This window comes from Tasmannia lanceolata, unplaced genomic scaffold, assembly GCF_043159265.1.
Source record: "Tasmannia lanceolata isolate RefF3 unplaced genomic scaffold, GAP_Taslan_0.1 ptg000015l, whole genome shotgun sequence".
NCBI classification, from domain to species: domain Eukaryota; kingdom Viridiplantae; phylum Streptophyta; class Magnoliopsida; order Canellales; family Winteraceae; genus Tasmannia; species Tasmannia lanceolata.
The window spans coordinates 32,768,764-32,794,618 of record NW_027518692.1 but is presented as its reverse complement, the minus strand read 5'-3'; the positions used below and the strand labels follow the sequence as shown (position 1 = coordinate 32,794,618).

Sequence of the window (25,855 nt, the reverse complement as noted above, 5' to 3'; positions counted from 1 at the left end):
ACCTCGGATCTTGACATGCATTTTTCTGATCCCCTGTCAAACAACCTTCTTCTTTTATTCTCATCATGAACAACCAACACATGCTCTTGACTCCCAATAAGAGCATGTTTCTTCTGCATCTCATTCAATAAGAGCGACACCACGACTTCCTTTAACTTTTTTGTGTCCTTATCATACAATAAAAATGTCAATTGAGCCAAACTCACTTGTTGTTTCTTTCTAATTTGGTGCTAAGAGATTGTTGAGAATTGTAATAGCTTTTGAGAGCTAGTTAAATATTAAAAGACAAGGTGAGTTTTACCCATTATTAAAAGAGGAAAGTGCTAATATAAGTAGCATACATCTCAGTGTTTCAAAACATGGACATGGGGCCGAAGCAAGTCTACTCTGACATGACACGGTGGAGCATTCAATTGACATGGATGAGTACTTGATTGAGAAATTCACCCCCTTTCAAGGACAAACTCAACCTCCTAACAAGTGAATTATTTAGATCTTTGAACAAGGTAGGCCCCACCTGTACTTATTCTCATAAGCATTACTATGTCTCTCTCTCTTCCCTCTTTGAGCACAAACCCTTGGTAGAGCCCAACAATAGTTGGTTTAGATCTTGAAGGTGGATACCATAAAAAGTGTATTTTATTTTATTTTAAAAAAATCACTTGAACCCACCTAGTTCAAAGATCCAAACTGTTCATTTGTTGGGCCACAACGTAAATAAGCCTTGCCCATAAAATCAAATTAGAGGGTTAGGATCATCCAATGGAAATGATTTTTGGGGCACAATCATTGGGGCCCAACAACTGAATGGTTTGGATCTTCAGCAAGGTGGGCTTCATTGTATTTTCTTAAAAAAAATACAGGTTCACATACGAATGGATGTAATACACATTGGGGCCCACCTATTACATGGCAATACATAAGCCAAATAACATATTCTTTAGAAAATTCATTGGGACCACTTTTTTGAAGATCCAAATTGTTCATTTGTTGAACCTAAAACATATATAGGTTGTGCTTTCAAAACCATCTCTATGGGATGATTCTAACCCTCTAATCTAATACGACTACACCTCATATGAAAATCTCTACGGTTCAGAGTTAGGATCATCTTAGGGACATGATTTTTTTGAGAAAGGCCTATGTACATTGAGTCACAATAAATGACCAGCTTGGATCTTCAAACAAAGTGAGCTCAAGTGATTTTTTCAAAAATAAAAATAAAAATAGAGAATACATTTTTTATGGTGTCCACCTTCAAAGATCTAAAACCATTCATTGTTGGGTCTCACCAAGGATTCGTGTTCCAAGAGAGAAGAGAGAGTGCTTGTAGTGAGAGTAAGTCGCCTACCTTGTTCAAAGATCCAAACAATTCAGTTGTTGGGCTTCACCAAAGGTTCATAGAGAGAGACGAACATTTTCAACAATTTTGGTTTACTTTTATTGAAAATGCCATTATTTTCTGTAAAAAAAAAAAAAAAAAAAGTTGGAAATGCAACTATTGTTAGGAAACGACAAACAAGATAAATGGAATGGTAGAAAGGGGAGTGGAAATACCAATTTCTCATTTATAAAATGACTTTTTTACGGGGATTAAAGTCACATTGGCAAGCTTTACCCAATTACCTCTAATTCAAGATGACCCAACAATGGCCTTGACCCGTAACAACAAATCACAATCAGACACATATGTTATACACTGAAATTACCTGTATACTTAAGAAGCTCCATTTCTTTTTACATAAAATGGGTGTAAACAAATTTTACACATTTTTGCACTTAAAAATAGACTGAAAATTTTACGCCCAAAGAAACAGCAAAAAAGAAAAAGGAATAGGAAGAATGAGTGAATTCTCTTCACCCTGGTTTGGTCCAAAAGAAAGGAGGTGAAAGCTATATTTGATGGTGCCCAAACGAGTGGGCATCTCTTTTTTGTCCTCCAATACTCGTACCATGACAGAGAAAGCTACCCAATGGCGCCAAATCTTAGGATAAAAATCTTCCCATAAGTCAATTGGTCGGTGGATCCTCTCTTGTAAGCATCTAATGAAATGATTTTCACTAAGAAGATTCTTAAAGAGGGAAAAAAAGGTGATTTTCATGAAGAATTATGTGGGAGAAAAAAGGTTTAAAGTGGAAGAGAAATTTTCCCTAGAATCAGGTAGTTACATGTCTTCATCAAGTGAAGAAAATGGGACAAAGGTAGAGAATCTCAGTGGAGTGACTTGTGGGTTGTGGCCCCTAAAGAAGGTGTATTTCTAGAAGGGAAAAGGGCCCTACTTTCACCAAAATGACGTTGGGCTCTTCTTAAAACCCACCTTACATACCAAGTTACCAACTCTCTCTCTCTCTCTCTCTCTCTCTCTCTCTCTCTCTCTCTCTCTCATACAAACTCTTTCCAAAATGATTTTTTTCTTATTTTTGAGGAAAATTGTTAACCTACTAGACCTTGAATTTTTTCCAAGGAATATTATTTTTCATAGAATTTTTTATACCCCATGCATAGCATGGGTGGGATGACCCACCATTTTTTAAGGGGAGGGGCCACCATCTCCACCCAAACCATGCACAAAGTAAGGGCCACTATTTTACACCTCAATTTTATTGGATGGGGTCCATCAAGGGAAGTGGTATATTTGCTAAGTTTTTTTCTTCATTGGGCCACCCCCTCCAGTGGATTTATGGCTACTAGTTTTACACTAAAAAGGGGTTACTCGGGAAAGACGAGGGGTGGGTATATTATTTTCCTTTATACCTTATCTTTTGATAAGTGTGTCCCACCATCTCCACCTAAACCATGCATAGGGTGGGGCCCATCATCTTGCACCTCGTGTTTTGATAATTGGGGTGGATGCATAATTTTACACCCGCACATAGCATGCCCAAGGATTGCTCGCGGGCGTGTGGTATGTAAAATGGGTACCACTTATAAGTTATAACATTACGTGATGTGGCACTCAACCCACAGAAAAGGGAGAGGGACCCTTAACCTGAAGTGATGTAGACAAAGTTTCAACATGGGATTTTCTTTGCTTGAACTTAAAAGGTGTGTCCTTCAACTGATTCAACTTGTCTCAACTACTTCTGAATGGTTGTTGAGATGGGGAGTAGCCCTGACCTATCTAATGTAACACTTGGGTCAGAACCACTTGGGAAAAAGGCTGAACTTGGGGTCCTCTTGACTTCTCAAGGGAAGTCCATGCTCTCTAACTAATTCAACTTCTCTCAACTACCTTTGAACAGTGTAACTGTATGTATTTTTCATATATTAAGGAGATTCTATATGCTAACTCTCACACGATTTTGCTCTTCACCCACACCCTCCCTTGTTAGGTTTTGCGAACTCTTTGTAGGTTTAGCCAAAGATTAGTATTTCTACTAGTTTAAGAAAAGTCCTAATCACGTAATTAGGGTTGGACGAAAACACACTCTTCCTAGAGAGGGGACGGATTTTACATGGGGGTATTTGGGGTATTTCATTCTCTGACTTAAAAGAATTTCATCCTTGAAATTTACACTCCTTATGCCCTCTCTCCTGAGAAGACTACCCTACTAGGGGTGCAACTTGGGTCGGGTTGACAAAATTCGGGTTCAACCCGATTTTTGCGCAGGTTGGGTTGACAAAATTCGGGTTGGGTTCGGGTCCGGATTGGAATTTGGCAACCCAATCAAAATTCGGGTTGGGTTGGGCATCAGGCAACCCGACCCGACCCGACCGTAACCCGGCAAACATTAACACGTTTTTTGGCTTTTTTAATTTTTGACGTTTTATTTTTTCTACTTTCTATCCTTAAAAATATAATTCTCTGGAGAGATGGCTGTTGTTGTGTAGATGAGATAGAGATACAGAGGGTGCATATCCTTGTGATTGTGATTCTCATGTTTTCCTTGCTTCATTTGCAGTTATTTAATCTGTGCATGTGTTCTATTAGTGTTTTTTTTTCCTTGGATTTTGAACTTGGATGCCATTTCCCTTCCTAAATATCTCATCTGAAATGTCTAAACCTGACCCAATCCAACCCAACTTGGGAATTCGGGTTGGGTAGGTTTAGGGTTGGAGGTTGAGCTCCTCGAGTTGGGTCGGGTTGGCCTCAACCCGACCCGAGTTGCACCCCTATACCCAACTAAATCTCAACACATGAACAATATATTTTCCTCGACTAGATTGTTCAGGATATATCTACTCTGGATATTCAAACCTTCTATAATATCCGGCTAGTCCCATGAAATTGTAGATTTCTCGCACATTATTCGATCTTTTCTAATCCACTACAGCCTCTACTTTCTTAGGGTCCACTGATATCCCATCTGTTGATACCACAAGCTCTAGGAAAAAAACATTATCCATCCAAAATTCGTATTTGTTCAACTTGCCAAAGAACTGCTCTTGTCTTAGTGTCTCCAGTAATGTCCTCAAATGTTGTTCATGCTCTTTTGAGAAGATTCGAAGCCGAACAAGAAGTAGATCAAGCAGAGGCAGCGGGTCGGGCAACCAATTTGGTTCGTTTTCTTTGATATTCTGAATTTATTTTAATCATCATGAACAATCTAGTAACTAGGCATACCCAATTTCGATTAAGGAAAGAGAAAGTTTTTGTTAGTTACATGTTTTAAGGCATTCCGCTGCGCCTTGGTCCCTTGATCGATCCGGGTTTAAAGTAACAGATATGTCGTTGAACGAACACATAATCGTTTATTTAAAGATGGAATGATCAGCAAGAAGGTTAATGCTTTGGGATTTTGCGAGGATCGAATGAGATAACCAACTCATGATAAATCCAACTGCAAGTCCTTGCCAAAATCCTTGATGCTTAAGTGATTGTAATGTCCCATTTGCAAATAAGATTAAGTTAAGATAAAATCTTATTTACAAATAAGGACCAATTTTGGTTTTCTTACCTTGGCTACCAAGAAAATGAAGAAAAATAAAACTTTCACTTGTACATAATGGTGCGTAGTGCGTGCTAAGCATACATAAAGGGGTTGTCCTCAACGGGGATAGAAATACTTAGACGAGTTGTTCATGGGATTGGCCACACCGCTTAGATAGTATAGCTTGCCCATTGGGGTTTTACTTACGAGAGAACATAGCAAGCCAATCCAGGGATGAACAAAATCCGGCTATTGAGAAAACTAGGCCGTGGGTTTGATTACGGCTTACCTAACAAAGAAAAAGAAGAGAAAGAAGAAATACTTCTAATGTGCATAACAATGAGTAGCTCACATTAGGCACTTTATGCCTACCTGTGCACTGAAAAAAAATCATTTTTTCCAAACATAAATTAAAGAGTGAATTAAGAGATACCCAAAGGTGTTATCTACCCTATTTGCTATTTTGAACAGACTAGGGAGTCATTAAGGCCATGTTTGACAGCCACGAAAGTTTTTTCCATGGAGAATGTTGGTTTATCAAGCAGTAGCAGGGGAAAGGAGGTTGGAAGATGAAGAGAATTGAGAAAGCACCAGTGAGGAGGGTGAGAGGTGGCTGAAAAATAGGAAAAAGTAAATCACTCTTCAAAATAGAGTTTTATTGTTTCTTCTTTTACTGCCACTTTGCATCATCTCTTCACTCACGTACTATAGAGTATCTCTCTCTCACTCTCCCTACCCCTCTGACAACAATTGGTAAAGCCAATATTCCACGAAAAAAAATTTCATTGTTGCCAAACATGGCCTAAGTGATTACTGAAGGTTACTTATTCTTAATCTTTTATTCAATGTGTAACTCAGAGATGTCAGTCTACAATGCACTCCCTTGGGTTTCATCTCATGTCATAGCTTTTAAAAAGACTAGACCAGCCATGAACACTACATAACAAATTGATTGTTACAATATATAGAACACATGATAAAGTTCGGGCTTGATACTTTTGCATATAAAAGAAGTAAAAAAGTAAAGGAAAGAAAAACAAGGTACTATCCAAGGATTCCTTTCAAAGCAAGGTCAATGCAAAAGGAGAACTTTCAAACATCAAAGACTTCTAAAAGAACCTCAAAACCCTAAAAATGAACCATATCCAAAACCCTAAAACCAAACCCTAATCTCATGCTTCAATCTCAAACGTAGGGCACTTGATGGAGCCCATGGAAATGTCAATTTCAATCAAATTAACCTCTTCATTAATCTCATTAATCTCATAAAAGAGCTCCATTAGACCTTGTTGCTTGAACACTGATTCCGGCAAGAAATCTGGCAAGTTTGGCCGGAATATTCGTTTTGATCCATACGATTCGACGAAATGCCCGTCGGGGAGTACAATCTCAATGAGGTTCTCATCGTCGGATATCGAGAAATCCGAGCATGCCGGAATCTGACCTACATCTTCGCGAAAGGACCGATCGATATCAGAATCTGACCTACTTGTCGATGAAATATCAACACTTTCGCTCTCCGATGATAAGTCCGACGACCGGAAAACTGTGTCATGAATCTGACCCACATAACCACCTTCTTGGGTCTCCTTCTCTGATAATAACACCTCATTTTCCGGCTGAATTTCGAGGCCAACTGTTGTTTCCGGCGGATTTTTTTGGCGACAACTAAAAGGGGCCTCATCTTTCATTGGAACTTCTTCCAGAACTTGTTTTTTCTTTGTGAATGTAAAGATTACACCAGTGGATAAAATCAAGAGCAAGAAAGTAACACATGTTGGGGAGAAAAAAGAACTTAAAAAACCAGAAAGGATCAAAAGCAAAACTACTGTAAGAGAGACCAATGAGTGTGACAAGCAACATAAAGAAGTGGAAGAAAAACCCATTTCGCTAAAACTAGTTTTTATGCATATAGATCAGAAAAAACAAGATTTCAGGTCAAAAATCAAACTACTCAGATTTACCTGGAGAGAATCAACAAAAAATAGCCTTCTTTTATTGGATGAGAAGAATAGATACAGTGAGATTAATGGGTATTTGAGAAGGCATACTTTTTCATACATACATATTAAAAAAAAACATATACAGGTATTAAAAGAGCATTGAAAAAGAAGGAAAGATAATGGAAAAGATGGGTTTCTATTTGTAGAAGCAAAAGGAGGATGAATGATATTTAAGAGGTGTTAAAAGAAACTTTAAGAAGAAGAAAACTTATTTGAAAACCAGCTGTTTTTAGAGATGTGGGAAAACATTTACCTGTAATGAGTCACCTGCAGAAGGAAAGAGAAAGAAAAGGAAATAAAGAATGAACTTTTATTGGATTTGCACTGAAATTACTGAGCTGATTCTCTCTTCACATTTCCCATTGCTCCTAAAAAACTGGGTTTTTGTTTTCTCTAAAACCAGTCAACTGTTTTCTATGTGCAACTGATTCCCTCGGAAAAACCAAGCCTGTGGTTTTCATATATCGATTTTCAGCCCCGAAAGCTTGGGAATTAGGGACGCCATGTGCAGATATCTGAACTCACCACATGGCACTCCCCCCCCCCCCCCCCCCCCCCCCCCCAATTTCCATGGAAACCCATAAGCAAGAAATAATATTTTGTTCTGTAATTTCTATGCAATTCCAAAGAGACGACCATCATCAAAAGCTGTTCTTGAGAATGATGAGAAACCTTCATAATCCTCATACACTTCTTCAAAGAAAAATAGAAGTGAGAAACAGCCCTTTTTCATATTTCCAACCCTTCTTCTTTTTCTGACAATTGATGGGAATCCACCCATTCAGCAAAATAAAGCCCATAGTAAAAAAGATTTATATTTGAGTCGTTTTCGTTCCACTTTTTCTAACATTTTTCTGCAATGTGATCAGAACACAGAACCCAACTGCTAAATTATTTGTATCCGGATATTTCTTCTCCAACTGCTTACTGAGAACCCATCAGCCTGCACTGATTTTTCATCCATTCCTCTCTGCAACTCCTTTTAGATTTAATTGAAACCCATTACCTACACCAATGAACATCTGTGATTTTTTATTGTTAATGTCAGAACACCCATCTCTGTGACTGACCAGAACAAAGGGTGGTTACAATGAGAGAGAAACTTGGGTCGGGTTTAGAAATCATGGGTCTTGGGATGGGTCTGGTTTTAGATTGAAAAACCCCACTCAATCTCGGATAGGGTCGGGTTTGTAGAAGAAACAAAACCTGAAACCGACTCATAATGGTGCGCTATGACTTTTGTAAATATCTCTTGAATAACATAGCAAATTATTTTCCAATATAATGATAGAATTGTTTTCATTGAGATGATCATGTTTGTGATGTGAAAATATATGCACTTGATAACATATATTTAGAAAATTTTGGTGTAAAGATTTTTAGTTTTCTACGATCTTTAAAATTAGTCATTATCCTACGCTAAAAAATAAAAACCCGAGAAACTGTCTCAGATGGGGTCGGATTTTTTAACTCGAGTTTTCCTATTAAAAATTAGACCCTGGAAAACGCGAGCTCCTAGACCCGAGTTGCAACCCTAGTTCCAAATGAGTAAAATATTACAAAAACAGAAAAGGAAAGGTCTTGAATAATAAACGGCACTATTGATTGGTAAAATGCTGAAATTGAATGAATGGAGATGCAAATTTCAAAATCACGGATGGGGCATTTTGGAAATAGTGTCTAAAATGTGTGCATTTTGGAAATAAATGGTTCATGGAGGGAAATAAGTGCAATTTAATCATGGAGGATTTTGTGAATGCAATGAGGCCAATTTCAAAATCACAGAAGGAAAACTTTTTGAAAGGTATTACATTGGATTAAGGATCTATGAAGAAACCTATTTTATTGAATAAAATGAATGGATAGAGGCACATGAAGCTTTAAAGGGTGGTCTTTTCCACCTAACAATTGGTAACAAATTGAATCAGTGATTCAAATCTTCGAGATTTATAATTTGTATAGCAATATTTATTCTAAAAATACAATGGAGATTATTAGCAAAATTAATCAGGATTTTATAATTCCTTTAATATACCAATTTAAGTAATAACCAGTGATCCTTTGTTCTTGTAGGGAATTTATCCGGGTAGAACTCACGCGTAAAAGCTAGCTGTTAGAGGGAGGGTGCCCATTCTCTTATAACCCATCCACATCCATTTCAAATGTCCAATGTGGGACTATTGCTTTTGCAAGGAACCCCAACAGTTCTAATGTTCAAGGAACTCCATCCAAACGCTGCCAAATAGATCTAGTGGCTGATAGTCACTTACATCTTGATCTTCTGAATCCATTAAGCTTCGCTTAATATACCAATTTGAGAATTAATCAATGATCCTTTGATCTAATGATCAAGGGACTCCACTCAATTATTACCAAACATATCTAATCTGATATAGTGATATTCAATTATATCTGGATCTTCTTCATCCATTAAACTCAAAATCAACAGTCAATGATCTATCCATGCGATTTGAATCAAACAAGAGTTTAATCACTGTACCGACATCAAATTGATAGTCTCAAGATTTACTTATAGAAAATGTAGACAATATAAGGTTGAAGATAATAGGAGGGTCGATGGTACAGCCAAGCCAGAACCAGGTAACACCAGTCCCCGCCCGTTAGAGGTTAGTAATAATCTAAGAAGCCCCTCACTTATCACTTAAGTAATCTTGAGAACTTATTTAAGTTACTAATAGGAGAATGCATGGCTTTGCTTTGTTGTGCATGATGTTTGAGCTTTTTCCATCGCTGTTCGTCCTTTATTTTTATTTTTATTTTTATTTTTGTGGGTTTTGTTCCTTTTGTTTTTTCCTTAAATATGGATTTGTTGTGTATTTGGTGGAGATTATTCTTAATGACAGAATGTTACTTCAAACTATACTTGTGGCTTGGTTTATTTGTTTCCCGTTTATATGTTGTGCAAGTGTTATGTTGGTTTGATTTGTGATTTGACGTGCAAATCTGTGACTCGGAAACTTCACGCTGGACTGACATAGTTTTTCATAACTAGTTAAATTGTGTAAGATTTCTCATTATTGATTTTTCACTTGCATTATTGATTGTTAAAGGTAGTAATATTTTTCTAAAACAAGTCAGAAAGTTTCATCTGAGGCTTACATGGGGTATTGGTTTTGGATGTTACTAGGAAAAATACCCAAATATCAATTCAAATAGTGCAAAATGAAGTGGCAATCTAATATTGGAGTTGATTAAAAGGAACTACTGCTTAGGATATATTCATATAATAGGGAAAACAATATTACTTTATCTTTTACCGAAATTTTCATCTGAAACCGAAACGTCCACACTTCCAAGACGATCGAAACTTAAATTGAAATTTAAAATCTTGCTCTTAAGCATGGTTTGAAATTTCTAACGAAAATTTCGTTTTGCCTCAAAATTTTATTCTGGAATTTAACCGAATTTTCAAAATTTCGATCGAAATTTCATTTCCCCCCGAAATCCGTTCCGAAATTCAAGGAATATCCCCAAAAAGTATGGATTTTATCCCTTATTTAACATTATCCTGAAATTTCGGCCAAAATTACTGAAATTTTGACCGAGTTAAAGTATCTTTTAAATTGATTTTTATGGATTTCGCGGATTTCACCTGAAATCCGACTAAATCAATGAACGACTATTTTTCTCGTATAGAATTTTGACCGAAATTTCTGGATAATATTAAATAATTATTAATATTATTTAATATTATTCTAGCCCTCCAATTGATATAGGCTGATCCTAGCCCTCCAATCAATTGAGGTTTCCATAATTGTTTTTCCTCTTGAGGTGCCCGGAATCCGTCGATATTTTGCAAGAGTCTTGAATGAGTAATATAAAGTAGTTGTTTCGTCATTGTCATATGTCTTTACCTCTGCTTGGTATTTTTTTTCGTAATTGTCATAGACAGGTACCCTGTGTCGGTACTTTTTGTATGTAGATTAAGATTTTACCCTGAAGAAAGCAGTTAATATCATAACTTATTATCAAAGAGAATAGAGATAATACAGCTGGGATATAGATGAGATTTTTGGCAAAGGGTGGAAGAACTTAACCCACGATTCTGCCTTTATATATAGTAGTTAGATTTCTCTTTCATCGATCAACTTGAATCAATTAAACAAGAAAATAAGATTAATAAATCAATATATTTACTAAAATTAGTGCAATAAATGCTCTTAGACTTTTACATATTATAAATGCACTTTGTGAAGTTGCAACCAAGGGGGCACCCTTTCCTCCTATTTCTACTAGGCATGCAACTTGGGTCGGGTTGCCCCGATTCCACTTGAGTTTTTAAGCTTACCAAAAAAAAAAAAAATTCATAAAAAATGTCGGGTTTCACTCGTGTCGGGTTGCCAACCCCGGCCCGAACTCCACCCGGGTTGGGAAAACTCAACCCGACCCGACTTTTTTCCGGGTTGAACCTGCCCCGAGTTGCACTCCTAATTTCTGCAAGGGTGCTCTTCAGTCTAGCATTCCTCTACTGATTTACAGTAGGCTCAGTGTAAAAACATATAAAAGGAAAACACTTTCAAAATGGGATTCGTTTGGAAGACGAGAGTGGAATTGATCAACGATTTTCTCAATTCAACAGTTTTTTTTTTTGTTTTTTCCGTGGGATACAACCTCACTTCCTTGTCTTTTGCGCATGTGTCACATTATGGGATTTCGTGTTTTTCTTTCAAGCGAAATCTCCCGTTTTGCTAGCAGCCCTCCACATAAATACCCCAACTTGTATATGGCCGGTTATAAAATAAAGAGGGCTGCTACCAAACAGGAATCTCGTTTGGAAAAAGAAAAGAAAAGAAGAGAGCCACTCTCGTGACAGGTGAGCAAGAAGCCATGAATCCCCACAAAAGCCAAAAATCAATTGGAAATTGACCAAATCCTCAGTCAATTTCACCATCTTCTTTATTTCGTAAACGAAATCCCGTTTTCAGAAGTATTTTCCTAAAATAAAGAAGCAGCTGTCTATATTCACAGCCACCAATTCGAGGTTTGAAATCATTCTATGGGAGTGGATTTTGATGCATGGCTCATCTATAACAAGCATGGTTTCAAATTTCGGTTTCGTCCGAAACCGAAATTTCGGCCTTTGACGAAACCGTTAAATATAATATTTTATCATATACGAATAATTTCAACCGAAGTTTCCGGAAAATATTATATGATTGAAAAAAGGGATTCACTAGCGTCCATTGTAGAAGGCAGTTCGCGGATGGTCTGTTGCATCTGACAGCAGCCACAGAGTGAATGAAGACAAAATCTACTGAAAAGTGAGCCTCTGTGGCTGCTATCAGATGCAACAAACCATCCGCTAAAAGCTTTCTTCTGCGATGGACACTAGCAAATCCCTTAAAAAATCGAAACTTTTGGTTGATTTTTCTAAAATTTCAGATGAAATTCAACCGAAATTTTGAAGTTTCGATCGAAATCGTGTTACATTTCGGGTACACCCGATCTACGATAAAAGGCCAACAAAATCAACGGTTTAACTGTTCTTGACAAAATCCTAGATGAGGTTTAATGGATTGAAGGGCTAGGATCATCCGATCAAGATGAGTTCGATGTAGTAGCGGGTCGGATTATGGGACCCGATCAGGTTCTCATGGCTCATGTAGACCCAAAGCGTCTAACAAGGACCGTATTCTTACCATTTCTCCCAAAAAAACTTACACGTACGAAGATACTCAGCGTTGACTCAAAGCGACATAATTAACTACCATTAAATCTTGGAAGAGTTTACAAAAGCGACAAAAGAAAAGGGTGTTGGTATAAAGAAGAGGGTATACGGTATTAAGACCCTAGATTTATACGGTGGGAGAAGAATGATCAAAATCTCATGGGAAGAGATCTAGACCGTCCAATTGAGATGTGACCCACGAAAGGGATTTAATGCGGACACGGGATTAAAACGGTGTTAAAATCCGAGTTTGAAGTCCGGACTCTAAAAAGGCCGAAGAAAAACCCCATTTTGGGATACGACGAGGAGTTAAAAAAAAAAAAAAAGGTGTCGTTTGTTTGGTGTTGAGGAGAGAGTGTCAGAGTAAGAGAAGAACCATTTTCTGCACAATTCACTTCGAATTTTTGATTTTTGAAGAGCTCTGATTCATTTGTAAGTCGAATTTCTTAGCTTCTATTTTAGTTAATTTCAGGTTCTGATTTTGCTGTTGTTTTGAGCTGCTTTAATGGCGGAAAGTCGTTTTCTTTGGCTTAGGGTTTCGGAATTTGATAAAAAAATGTCTTTTTTGGATTTGGGTTTTCAATTTTACATGAATTTGATTAAGAATGCTTTTTTATTTGATTTCTTTTTTCGTTTTCATTTCAGGTTCTGTTTCTTGAGCTGCTTTAATGGCGGAAAGTCGTTTTATTTGATTTAGGGTTTCGCAATTTCAGATGAATTTGATTAAAGAATGTTGTTTTCTTTGGATTAGGGTTTCACAATTTGAGATGAATTTGATTAAAATTTGCTTTTTTATTCAATTTCTTCTTTCGTTTTCATTTTAGGTTCTTTTTTGAACTTGTATGTATTGCAGTGGCAAAGGCTGAGTCTTTGGTATGTTGATTATCTGATTTATTTTTTTTGAAATTATGAATGGATATCTAGAACTTTCTGTTTTACATGTTATTGGAACTTTGATATTTCCTGCAATAGGGTATTTTTGATCCATTTGTATGGATTTGTGGAATTTCGGACGAACGACTATTCTCATTCCTTTCAGTCTTTGATATGGTTGTTTTTGTTTTGATTTCGGTTTTTGCATTTTACTTCTGTACAATCTGCATTTCACTAGTCTATACTCTATACCACTTCTTTTCCCCCCCTCCTAATGACCTGTTTCCATTGCAAGAAAAATATTTCTGATGGTAATTTTTTTTTCTTTCCACGATTTATGGGGAAAATGATATAATTATGGTTAATTTTGTTAAAGTATAAAACCATTCAATTTTAAGTATAAAAGATTAATAACGCCATCTCTAACAGCTTAAGCTTTTTGAGTAATTGGTTGCTTCACATGGTATTAGGCAATTGGTTCAAAACTCCTTGATATTAAAAATCCACATGTAATAGCCAACCCAAAAGAGGGGACACATGTAGGCCAACCCTAAAAGAGGGGCCACATGTGAGAAGAGGGAGGAGGGGGGGGGGGGGGGGTGGGTATAAAGTATAAAAGATTAAATAACGTCATCTCTAAGAGCTTAAGCTTTTGGAGTAATTGGTAGTTTCACAAATTTAGAGGGATATTATCATAAATTGAAGTTCCCTCTAAGTTAAAATTGAATAGGGTTGGTTCAAGAAAATTCCAGAAAATTCCCTTCACAAATAGGAATATTTTCCCTTTACTTTTTCAGAAAATTCCTGCAATCCAAACAGGCGTAAATGTTGTTCGATTGCAGTTATACTCTAACTTATTTCTGTGTTCTTGAAAAAATATATATATTTTTGATGAATTTTGAAAATATCTCATTATGCTTTCTTCTTTTTTGTAGTATTCAAAATTTATCTGAAAAGTTGCTCTTATATGATGTTTGGAGGAGACACTTGGAATAGAATCCATCTGAGCTTCCATGGTTTGTGATTTCAGGTGAAGTTTTCTTATTCATGTTTTGAGTTTCCAGCGGTTGGTTGTGGGTTTGCTTGTCAAAACTTCGAATTCTAGAGTCGAAATGGTTGAACCAGAGACGGTGTCCAAAGCTGCTGTGAAATCAGATAATGGAACTGAACCGCCTGAGGATGCGGGTGATACTGTTGTTGAAAAGAAAAAGGAGGTAAAAAATGGAGTTGAAGAAGTCAAAGAAGAAGGAAAAATTGATGACAAAGACGAGGATGTGAACATGGGGGAAGAAAAAGTGGAAATAAATGTAATCGAAGAAGTGAAAGAAGAAGGAACAAAGGATGATAAAGCCGAGGATGTTAAAATGGAGGAAAATAAAGAGGAAATAAATGGAGTCGAAGAAATCATAGAAGAAGTAAAAGAGGATAAAAAATCCGAGGATGTGAGAATGGAGGACGCAAATGATCCGAAGGAGGAGAAAGAAAGCGAAGTAGAAGAAGATGATGTTTCAAAGGAAGAGGAGGAGAGCGAAAAGAGTGAGAAGGCTGATGAGAGTAAAGTGAAAGGATCGAAGAGACGTAGGAGACGGACAAATGTTAGTGGGAAAAGAGGAACAAACAAAAAGGCGGTCAGTGATAAAATGACTCAGAAAGTGGAAGAGAAGAAAAAGGAGATGGATAAGAAAAAAGCTGAGTCAGAAGCAAAGAAAGCGGAGGTAAATGAGGAAAAGGTTGAGAAAGGGGAAACAATGAAGAAGGAAGGGGATGAGAAGAAGGCAAAGAGTTTGAGTACTCCTGTTGCTTCCTCTATGGATCGACCCGTGCGTGAGAGAAAATCTGTTGAGAGGTTGGTGGCTTCTATTGAGAAAGAACCGGCTAAGGGGGTCCACATTGAAAAGGTGCTTCTTTTGTGTATTTTTCATGGTTCCTTGTTGGTTTTTACCGAATTCCGCATGCGCGTTGTTCTGAGATTGTTCTCCTCTTTTGCCTCTTGCAGGGCCGGGGCACACCTCTTAAAGATATACCAAATGGTTAACTCTTAAACCGATCTATTTCATCACAATCATGCTTGTTAAATTTTCTTTTCCATCTGTAAGCTATTTGATGACATAGGGTCTCCCCACACCAATTTCTAGGGTGGGACTATTCCCTATGGATGCACGCAATCACGTGTAACAGTTTACTGATGTCATTTTTATTGCCACTACATTAGTGCAAATTGTGCTTCATGCTCACTGTTGCAAAACGATAACAATTGACATGAGTGACTGTTGGAACGTGTGCTTTTCTATTTCTGTTATTTGTGGATTTTGTTACATGCCGTGTTGCATAATTCCCTTTTCTTTCTGCATTTGTTTTGTTCAATCACCAGAAAACCCTTCATACTCTTCAGTGAGTGTTTTGGTTTTGGAGGCTCAATGATTACATATATGTTTTAGAGCAAGTTTTGAGGTTGGAAGAAATGATGTTAGTTCCTAGTTGTAAGCACTTGAAATATTGTGGAAGTCTGATGATATGATACCCACTTTGCAAATCAATCTTCGTGAAAATAGAAAATCCTAACATCATGTTTAACCTATGATTTAGCTGACACTTTGAATTTATTGCGGACACAACACACGTGTCCACATGTGTCGACACTCCTTTCGACACTTTTAATTGTACTCCTAGAAGTGTCAGACTTAATGTGAGCATGTCAACATGTTTTGTACCTTTTTAAGTGTGACATTCTGTTTTATTATTGAATATTGTGTTTATCTCTTTTATTATTGACTCTCCCTTTATTGTAGACTCTTCTTTTAGCTCTTCTTTAACTCATATTTGATGTTATATCCCCTTCCCGAAACCTAAAACCCATATCCTATTTTCTCTTTTTCTCGCTGCATATTGGAGACTAAAGAGAATAGATTAACTTGATGAATGCGTTGATACTTGTTTATCTCATGTTTGTTTTAGATTATAGTTTTGATTAATCCTAAGATTTATTTGTTTGTTAAATGAATACCGTATTTATATTGTTGCAAATTATGATAGTAATATGTAATTTTATATGTAGATACGTGTATAGGCTTGTCACCATTTTTTAGATTTTTAGGAGTTGCCATGTCAGAAACCTCGTATATGTGTCCAAACTTGGCACATGTATCTGTATCTACAAATCATGATTATATATACTTTCTGTTTTAGCCGTGTCCCCGTTTCTAAATTTTGGGGTTTGCCGTGTCCGTGTCGAAAGGCGGTACTCATGTCCGTGTCAAATCATAGCGTTTAACATATCAACCAATCATGGAATAGGGAATTGATACTCAATAGTATGAGTATCCACTTAATCCTCCATTATCCATCTTTCTTCTAAGTTAGTATTGTAGGAATTGCACATGGATTGACGTTTTCTCAAATGAATCCCTTTTATACTTGTTCTTTGACTTGTCACTGCAATTCAGCATACTTTGTTGGATTCATGCAATACGTTGTTAGGTTAGGTAATGAGGATCTTGGAACTAGACCAATGGCATGTCGCATATCTCGCATAGGAGGCAACTTATCCAGCAACTCGTTAGGTATCACATCGGAAAAGTTCGATAAGGTTTTCTTAACTTGAGGAGGTATCACCATTGGCTTCTCCTTTGATGCATTGACTTCTTTGGCTACCAAGTTGAATGTGATGCAAGTGGCTGCGAAAGCGATTTGCCGACGATCTTGAAGAACAAATCTCCTATTGTGCCAGAATGAAAGTGTCAGCCAGATCTTTAAAATTTTTGTGTTTTGTTCTCCAATTTGCGATAAGATCTTGCAAGGGGATGCAAGATCTTCAAGAATGTTGAAATATCCTTGATTCACAAGGAAGGAATGCGCTGGATTAAAAGAACCTGAAAATTATAGCCTCAAACTTCAATTCCATGAAAATTCCATCAAAAAGGAAAATTTCCCCCCAAATTTTCCAAAGTTGGGATTTCTTTTTCAAATTTAAAGTCAAATTTAAAAACTATTACAAAATGAGCGGGAAATGCCTTTATAGGCTGCCCATACAATACAAAAGACAAAAATAACCCTAACTAAGCCAAACGACTAAAACAGATAACTAACCCCAAAAATAACCAAACTATCCCTACCAACATACCAATGAAAAGACCTCTAAAAACACATGAAAGTAGAGCATTGGGTTTAGACACGAGGACCCTCTTTCTCCGTTCTTGTTTGTCATTGTAGCAAAAACCCTAAGTAGAATGATTGATAAGGGTAGAGCATTGGGTTTGATACAGGGATTCAAGATTAGAGCTGAGGGCACGGTGGTGTCTCATTTACAGTTTGCAGACGATACACTGGTATTTAACTCACTTGAAGAAGAAAAAGTGTTGAAATTGAAGGTGATCCTAAGATGCTTTGGATTGGTTATAGGGCAAAGATCGAATTTAAAAAAATCAAGAATCGTGCATTCATGTCCCCAGGGCAAGTAGAAGGCTTAGCAGTGGTATGGGGTTGTAGTGTATATGTTCTTCCCTTTACTTATCTTGTTCTTCCTTTGGGAGCCGTACGACTGAAGAAAAGACTATGAGACACGGTCGTAGTGAGGGTGGAAAAGAGGACCTAGTCTCGTTGGGTGGCAGAATCAACCTGAGTAAGTCAGTGCTAGAGAACATTCCTATCTATCAATTATCAATTTTTAAGTACCCGATGAGTGTAATTGAGCGAAGTGAGCTGATCCAAAGAATTCTTTTGGGGGGTGCGAAGAATAAGGAAAAAAATCATTTGGTTTGTTGGGAGGAAGTTTGCAAACCTCTCATAGCAAGATGCCCAGGGATTCGAAAGCTCAAGATGGTTAATAGTGCGTTCTTAGGAAAATGGTTGTGGGGATTTGGCGAGGAGTCGGGTCAGATATGGGTTAAGGTAATTGAGGGTAAATACGAGGCTGTGCCTGGGAGATGGGAGTCAGATGATAGATTCACCAAGAGGGGAGTAACAGTTTGGAGGGATATCATGAGATTAAAGCACAAATTTAACGAAGGGATTAAATTCAGAGTCTATTCAGGGGATAGGATAAAGCTATGACAGCATAAGTGGTGCAGCGGCCCCCCTTAACGGTGGCTTTTCCCGATTTGTTTTGGGTGGTAGAGGATAAGGAGGCTTTTGTAAAGGATTGCGTGGTGGGAGAGGGTTTCCAATTGGCATGGAGGATCAATTTTAGAAGTTTTTTTTTTTTACGTCGAGTTGGACAGGGTGACTCGCTTTCTAAATTTTCTGCAGTCTAGCAATATAAAGATGAAGAGATCAGGAGATGACAAGGGTTTGAATTTGGAGCTCTTTCGGGAAGTTCAATGTCAAGTCCTTCTATCACCATATTGCACCTCCCCCTGCTTCGTCGCATCTCGCTAATTTAAAAGTAGCCCTCTTATTTCAATCCACTTAAGTTAATTTAAAAGAAATTTCCTATTCTAGACTTATATCTTAGAACATGAATAAAAATGCATTATTTAGTCTTCTATGTCTTAGATGGGGCCCACCTCAACATTATAACCAAGGTTCTGAAAATCGGAATCGAATCATAAATCGTAACAGGGTTTGAACCATATCGAATCGTAAATCGGATCGTAAATCATAAGATTTTTTCAGATTTATATATAAAAATGAGAAAAATATTTAAAAATATAAAAAGGTAAAAAATAAGAATAAAATGATTAATTATCTATTTTTCATTTGAAACTATTAAATTAAATATAAAATTCCATGATTTGTAATCCGAAGCACAAACCATATTCATCGCACAATAAATTGCTAAACAAAGCACAACCTGTATTCATCATATAATAAATCATTATATAATTTATCACAACAGTAAACAAAGCACATACTCAAATCTATAATAATCATCATAGAAAGAAATGTCAGCAATAAACAAAGCATTTTGAAATGATTTTCATTTTGAAATCACAATCAGTTCTCAAAATCCAAATCATCGTAAAAATCGTAAAAATTGCACGATTCAAAGTCGAATTGTACTTGAATCTTAAGATTTTTACAAAAAAAGATTCTTCGTCCCACTTGAATCGTTCAACCCATGAATCGATTTGAATCATAAGATTTTAACAACAGAGATTATAACTCCAAACTAATGCTTGAGGTTGACTTCTTTGACCCACGGTGTCATTGCAATGACTATTTTGCAAGAACTAGGTTTTGTTTAAAATTCGTATTAGGTCAATTGGGGTGAGTGGGAGAAGCTCATTTCTAAATGCATGCTGTGATTATCCTAGCTTACTAAGAATTTTAGAAAGTGCCTTGCAGAATTATGTGGAAAATGGAAATCAGTGTTCTTAATATCTTTTAGAAATTGACTCATGTACGTTTTATATTTAAAATCTATTGTATTAAAATATTATTAAATAATCCTTAATAAGAGTTGATGTCTAAAACAGGATTTATGTGAGTAATTGATGGGGTTATGTTTATGAGTATTTAATGAGACACCTTCTGAGGTTTGGCTTTTGTACGAGGACTTATCCTGTAAACTTGTTTTGATGTGTGAGACGACACTCTTTTGACTTTAGTTTTCCCCTTCTTTGTTTTTGGATTTGATTTTAGCACCATGTGCGCAATTGCTCAGTTACTTTCTAGTTATGTCCTCATGGAACATTGAATGGGTCAAGTTCAATTCTTGAATTTGTTGCATATTTTCTGAAGCATGGTTCTTGGTACCATTTCAGTGGCATTCAAGTTATCAAGACGGAAAACTGATGATATTGTTAAGATGCTTCACGTGATTCTTTTCGGAAAGAGAGGAAAGGTAATTCCTAATAGACCATCCATGCTTATTGTTGTCTAAATTCATGTTTTTGGGCAGCTTTAGATTGTACTAAGAGTACATTTCTTATTTGCATGACTTTTTTCCCTAAAAATAGTGTTTCCCCAGGTGATAATGCCAAAGGAGTGTATTTAGACCTTACAAAAATTCATCTCAAGTTCCAAATAAAACTTATGTGGATCTTTGTTCTAAACCCTAACATTAGACCTATGTGAATAAAACATATAAAGCTATCAATCCCTATAACTTGTAATTCTAATTAGTCGCGAAGTCTTCTTCACTACTTGTAACTCTAACCGACATTAACCCTTCCTATATTCCTCTCTTTCCATATACTTATATTTTGCTTCCAATGAGACTTATTAGTTGCTTCATGTTGACTTTTGACGAGGCATCCTACATGTTTTCTCTTGGAGATTTTGGCTTCTCGCATTTTATTTTTTAAGATCCCTTCCTTTTTTGCTTCCGCTTCTCGCACCTGCTTCCCACTTTTGCAACTATGGTCATTCCATCTTTTTTTAAGGAAAAAAATTGGGTAAGATCCACCGAAGTGGTGAGCCTTAACTGTGTGAGGTTAGGTAAGCCCGACAGCGGTTCCCGTCATTCCATCTTCACTTCAAGTTCATGTCATCTAGTTTCAAAAGTTGATTTAATGAAAATCCAACCTCTCTATGCGTTTTGGTCGAAATTTTGATATGTTGACTGAAGGATTTTGTTCCGGCGGGGATGGAAACGGAAACATGTGCTTTTCATATTGCTTTCGGCTAACATTTAGAATCATGCTCTCCCCTACTCCGGATTAGTTATTGTAACCGTGCTGATTTTGTGAAATGACATAAAATAGCTCGGATAGCCTAATTTCATTCATTTTAATAATTTTGGGGACTGGATTTTGTCCGTTTTAAAAATCAAGGTGCTTTTAATCGTTTTGTTAAACACTTAAACTCCAAAGGTTTTATTGGTCCAATTTACGATTGCTTTGGTGTACTAGTAGCTTTCAGATTCATTTTGGCGACTTTCATAATTCTTCATCCAAAATTGTTCTATTTTGCTATTCTGCTTTCTTGGCAGAAGATTATTGATGCATATATGTATTGCAGGCATTTCATTGCAAAAGTAATCTTTCCCAATTCTCTGGTGTTGTATGGCATGATAACGAGGTAAGAAACTCAAACTCAGGGAAGTAACCTGTTCTTTCTACTTACCCTTGTAGTTTTTCTGCTTCATTTAGAGGCTGATGGAAATGGGTATGTTTTGTCCATCCACACGTCTCCTACATGGTTGATCTGATGTACTAGATGAGTGATGAATGGGATATACACTTGCATTTTTAATACAGGAAAGGCAGAAAATTAAAATGAAGGAGAAACTCGACAAATGTGTCAAAGATAAACTTTTGGAGTTCTGCGATTTGCTTGACATACCTGTTGTAAAGGCTACAGTGAGGAAGGTTGGTTTATGTTATTATTATTACTTATTACCTATGTCACAAATATCTCCGATATTTTCAAAATATTTCATTTTTTTATTGTGACATTTTGATAAAATGACAAAATTCTGAAATAATACCGAGATTTCAAATATATAGCAATATTTTCATTATTATCATAAAATATCGCAATAATATCATGTTATTATCCCGATATTTTTTTTTCGTAAATTATATATATATATATATATATATGAGAAAACGGTTCCTACACATATGTGTAGATAAGTTATCTACACACTAGCTTAAAATACAGTGGGGGCCACATTATTTGGGTGATCCAAACCATTCATTTTTAAGGCTCTCACATAGATAGGGTGTCCACAAAAAATCAGATCCATAGGATCATCCTAACCATTCGAACTGTGGAGGCAAAAAATGGACTAATTTGTGAAGGTTTAAAGACATCCATTTTACCTCCACAAATCGTAGGGTTGGGATGATCCTATGGATCTGATTTTTTGTAGACACCCTATCTATGTGAGGGCCTTTAAAATGGATGGCTTGGATCACCCAAACAATGTGGGCCCCCACTGTATTTTAAGCTAGTGTGTAGAGAACTCTCTACACATATGTGTAGGAACCGTTTTCTCTCTCTCTCTCTCTCTCTCTCTCTCTCTATATATATATATATATATATATATATATATATATTTTTTTTTTTTTTAATTTTTTAAATAATTTTATTTTTGTCATTTTTCCCGATATGAACACGAAAAAAATTAATATATCTCGAAAATTTCCCTTGCCGAGAAATTCCTGAGAATGATATTTGTGACATAGCTTATTAGCACAACACTGCGGCTTGAAATAACTTTGCCATTGCAAGACCGTTGAGAACTGAGACTAATCATATCACTATTATCACTTTGCAATGTACATGTAGGAAGATCTTGTGGTGAAGCTATTAGACTTTATGGAGGCTCCTCATGTGACGACTGATGTGTTACTTGCAGAGAAAGAGCAGGTTTGTTTGTTTGTTTGTTTTTTTTTTTTTTTTTGAATGGTAGAAAGAGCAGGTTTGTCTTGAATAAATCCTCTTTGTATGAGATGCTATCTAAAAGCAACCGCTTTGCTGCCTTGGAGTGAATCTTAATTTGTATCGCTTACGTTGCCAGTCAAGCAAAAGAAAGCGTAAAAGGACAGCTGGAGTAAGTGCCTCTAAGAAGTCTGTAAGCACTCCAGGAAAGAGCTCAGCTAAGGTATCTCACATCTTTTCCCCCACACAAGCTTGTTGTATATTCCTTTTATTCTTTTTGTGCCATCTCTAGATGTCTTGTTTTGTTGGGCATCTTGAATTTTGTATGGGTTGTTAGCAACATCATTTGGATTTTAAATGATTATAATCTGCTCTTATACGTTGGGGTACTTTCGAATGATCTAGAAGCTATAATTTACTTGATTACCTTCACTGATGCAAAGTTTTGTGTGGCTTGCTTTGTGGCATTACATTAATTTCGAATTATTTTTAGGGAAGTGATATCAGCACAACCATGTTTTAACAATTGCACTAACTCATCTTGTCTTTTATTATATAAAGAGCTGTCAAATGTTATTACAATTCCCAAAAAGCTCTGACAAGCCAATTAAAAGAGAAAAGACAAGCTGAGTTTATGCAATTATTAAAACATGGTTGTGTTTGTATCATTTCCCTATTTTTATTGTTTTTACTCTTGTTTGTGTTTCACATGGCATTTATTTGTATATTCTGCAGAAACAGAAAAAGAGTGCTCCGGAAATAGAAGATGAGGACGAAGAAGAGGAAAAACAAGAAAATGAGAACGGTGTTGCCGATAGAGATGAGGATGAAGTGCCTGGGCACTCTGGAAGTGACAAAGAGGAAGATGAGTCTGAAGATGAGGACGATAAATATTCAGAAAAAGGAAAACTAGTGTCAAAGAAGTCTTCAAATAAAAGCTCCGCCCGGAAGGCTAATGCCAAGAAAGTGACGACTTCAAAGAAACCACCTGCCACAATACCCACAAAAAGCCCTTCCAAAACACCTTCCAAGAACTCTAAGGCCAATAGTACCAGTAATATGAGCCCAAAGGTCTTCTCAAGGAAGAAGAAAAGCGAGGACATAGCTCCAAAGAAATCCTCTACCCCATCAAAATCTAAGGAAAACACTGGTAATATTTGTGGTGCTTCTTGTGTTTCAAGCTTCTCAATTTGCCATGAGTAAGGTTGATTTGGTTTCATAAACTATCCACACAGGAAGAAATTAATAAAGAAAACTAACTGTTATAGGGAACCATTCTTACTATTTCTAATGTTGCTGTCAATTTTTATGAATAACGGTTACCTTTCACAAAAAAAAATAATAATAAAAAAAATAAAATAAAAATTATGAATAACGGAACCATCTATTTATCCAGGCTGACTGTTTTCTGAAATTGTTTGGGATTTTATGAAGGTAAACAGGTATCGAAAGGGAACAAAAGGTCTAAATCGAAAGAGGAATCTGGTCCAAGTGCAGAGGAATTAAGGAACACCATCTGTGAAATTCTAAAAGAAGTCGACTTTAACACGGTACCATATATATTACATGAAGTTCTTGAGAATCTGGGGTGTTGAAAACCTAATTATAAAGAAAATATATTCTTTGGTAAGTAATTTCCCTGACTTCTATTTTGTCGTTCTTGTTCTTCAGGCCACATTCACCGACATTTTCAAGAAACTAGGTATGCACCATTGATGGTTATTTATTAATTTTGTGTTTTGATTTGAGATATTTGTGCATGCTTAATGAAATTCTACCTGTTCCAGCTCGCCATTTTGGTACAGATCTTACACCTAGAAAATCAGCTATAAAACTCATGATCCAAGAAGAGCTGACCAAGTTAGCCGAAGAGGATGAAGAAAATGAAGATGAAGAAGAAAACCCATAACCCTCTGGCCACCAAATGGAGGCATGATGAAGATAAACACGTAAATTAATGCGGTATTTATTTTCTTCTCTGCCAAAGAATTTATGCCTCTGATATTACATCACTTGTCTGTGGGGTCCGGCAGTAATTTATCGCAGTGATTTATCTTCTTCGATGACTGGCTCGGATTTTTTGCGATGACAACTGGAAGCGAATTGATCCTGTGTATGACATGTTATGTATACATAACATAGATTTGTAGGAATTTCCTTCTCCTAAAATTATCTGATCCATAGATGTTATAAGTACCTAGTGTTTGGTGTCTTGTTTTGTGCAGCATTTGATTAAACTAACCAAAATAAGATTGACCCCTCCAAAATCAGATTGGTTGCAGAAACTTCAACTTTCCAGAAGCATTTCTGTTTGGGTAAGTTTACTTTCTCATTAGATTACAATGAGATAAACAGTAAATAGGAAGAATGATCCTGTGTATGAAATATACACAAAAAAAGAGTGTATATACAGATTTGATTCAGGCACTCCTTAGATCAATGGGACATGAGCAGATCAAACCACTCTGTTTGGATGTGTTATGAACTGCTTGCTCTTTAACGGTCCGCAGAAAAACATATTCATCCAAAGATATGGTCATTTGATCGGTGGAATTATCGCTCTAAGAGCCCATTTATAGCATGCCCTGGATTTACAAGTCTTTTAAGATTAATAGATTTCAATGGTGTTTTAGCATCTAATTTGCTAATAAAATGATATTTTTTTTTCACGAGTTTTGCTGCATTTTCAAAGACAACAAAAGGCATGGAAGTGCTGGATAAAGGGTTGAAAATATAGTGTTAATTGCAAATTAGGACCTAATATTGGTGATATACATAGAAGTCCTTAATGTGGCAGTTAAATGTGTTCAGGAAATGGGGTGCAGCTTTTAGTTTTGATTGCTACAATATAATATTTTGTTGTGACCCCTAAAGACTGGTACATTTCTTATTTTTTAATCCATGAAAAAGAAGCCTTCCACAAACTAAAAAGGCTAAAGCCTTAACCTGCTCAAACACCTCCTGCGTAAGGCCCTGTTTGTTTTGGATTTTGAGAACTGATTGCGAGTTGAAAACTGATTATTGGACTCAAAATTAAACGTAAACGAGTGCCCTATAAATCGGTTTTGGACGCACAATCGGTTCGCGCCCCAACATGAGAGACAAGATTGGGAACAGCACTTAGATAGCGATGACCGTTGCGTGCGATACC

At 36.5% G+C, this 25,855-nt stretch overlaps 1 protein-coding gene across 2 annotated transcripts; it reads left to right on the top strand.

Annotated features, from left to right (window-relative positions):
* Positions 1-12,843: 12,843 nt before the first annotated feature.
* Positions 12,844-24,900, top strand: LOC143846629 (DEK domain-containing chromatin-associated protein 2-like). Of its 2 annotated transcripts, none has more exons than XM_077355119.1 (12): positions 12,844-12,996; positions 14,468-15,335; positions 15,434-15,467; positions 20,139-20,218; positions 21,337-21,396; positions 21,576-21,686; positions 22,612-22,692; positions 22,844-22,927; positions 23,440-23,854; positions 24,139-24,254; positions 24,376-24,406; positions 24,492-24,900. In XM_077355119.1, the coding sequence occupies exons 2-12, from the start codon at positions 14,550-14,552 to the stop codon at positions 24,611-24,613; spliced, it is 1,920 nt and encodes a 639-aa protein (XP_077211234.1). In that variant the 5' UTR covers positions 12,844-12,996; positions 14,468-14,549; the 3' UTR covers positions 24,614-24,900. The 2 variants fall into 2 exon arrangements, with proteins under 2 accessions (XP_077211234.1, XP_077211235.1); XM_077355120.1 differs by having other exon boundaries at positions 12,848-12,996; positions 14,373-15,335.
* The last annotated feature ends 955 nt before the right edge of the window (positions 24,901-25,855 follow it).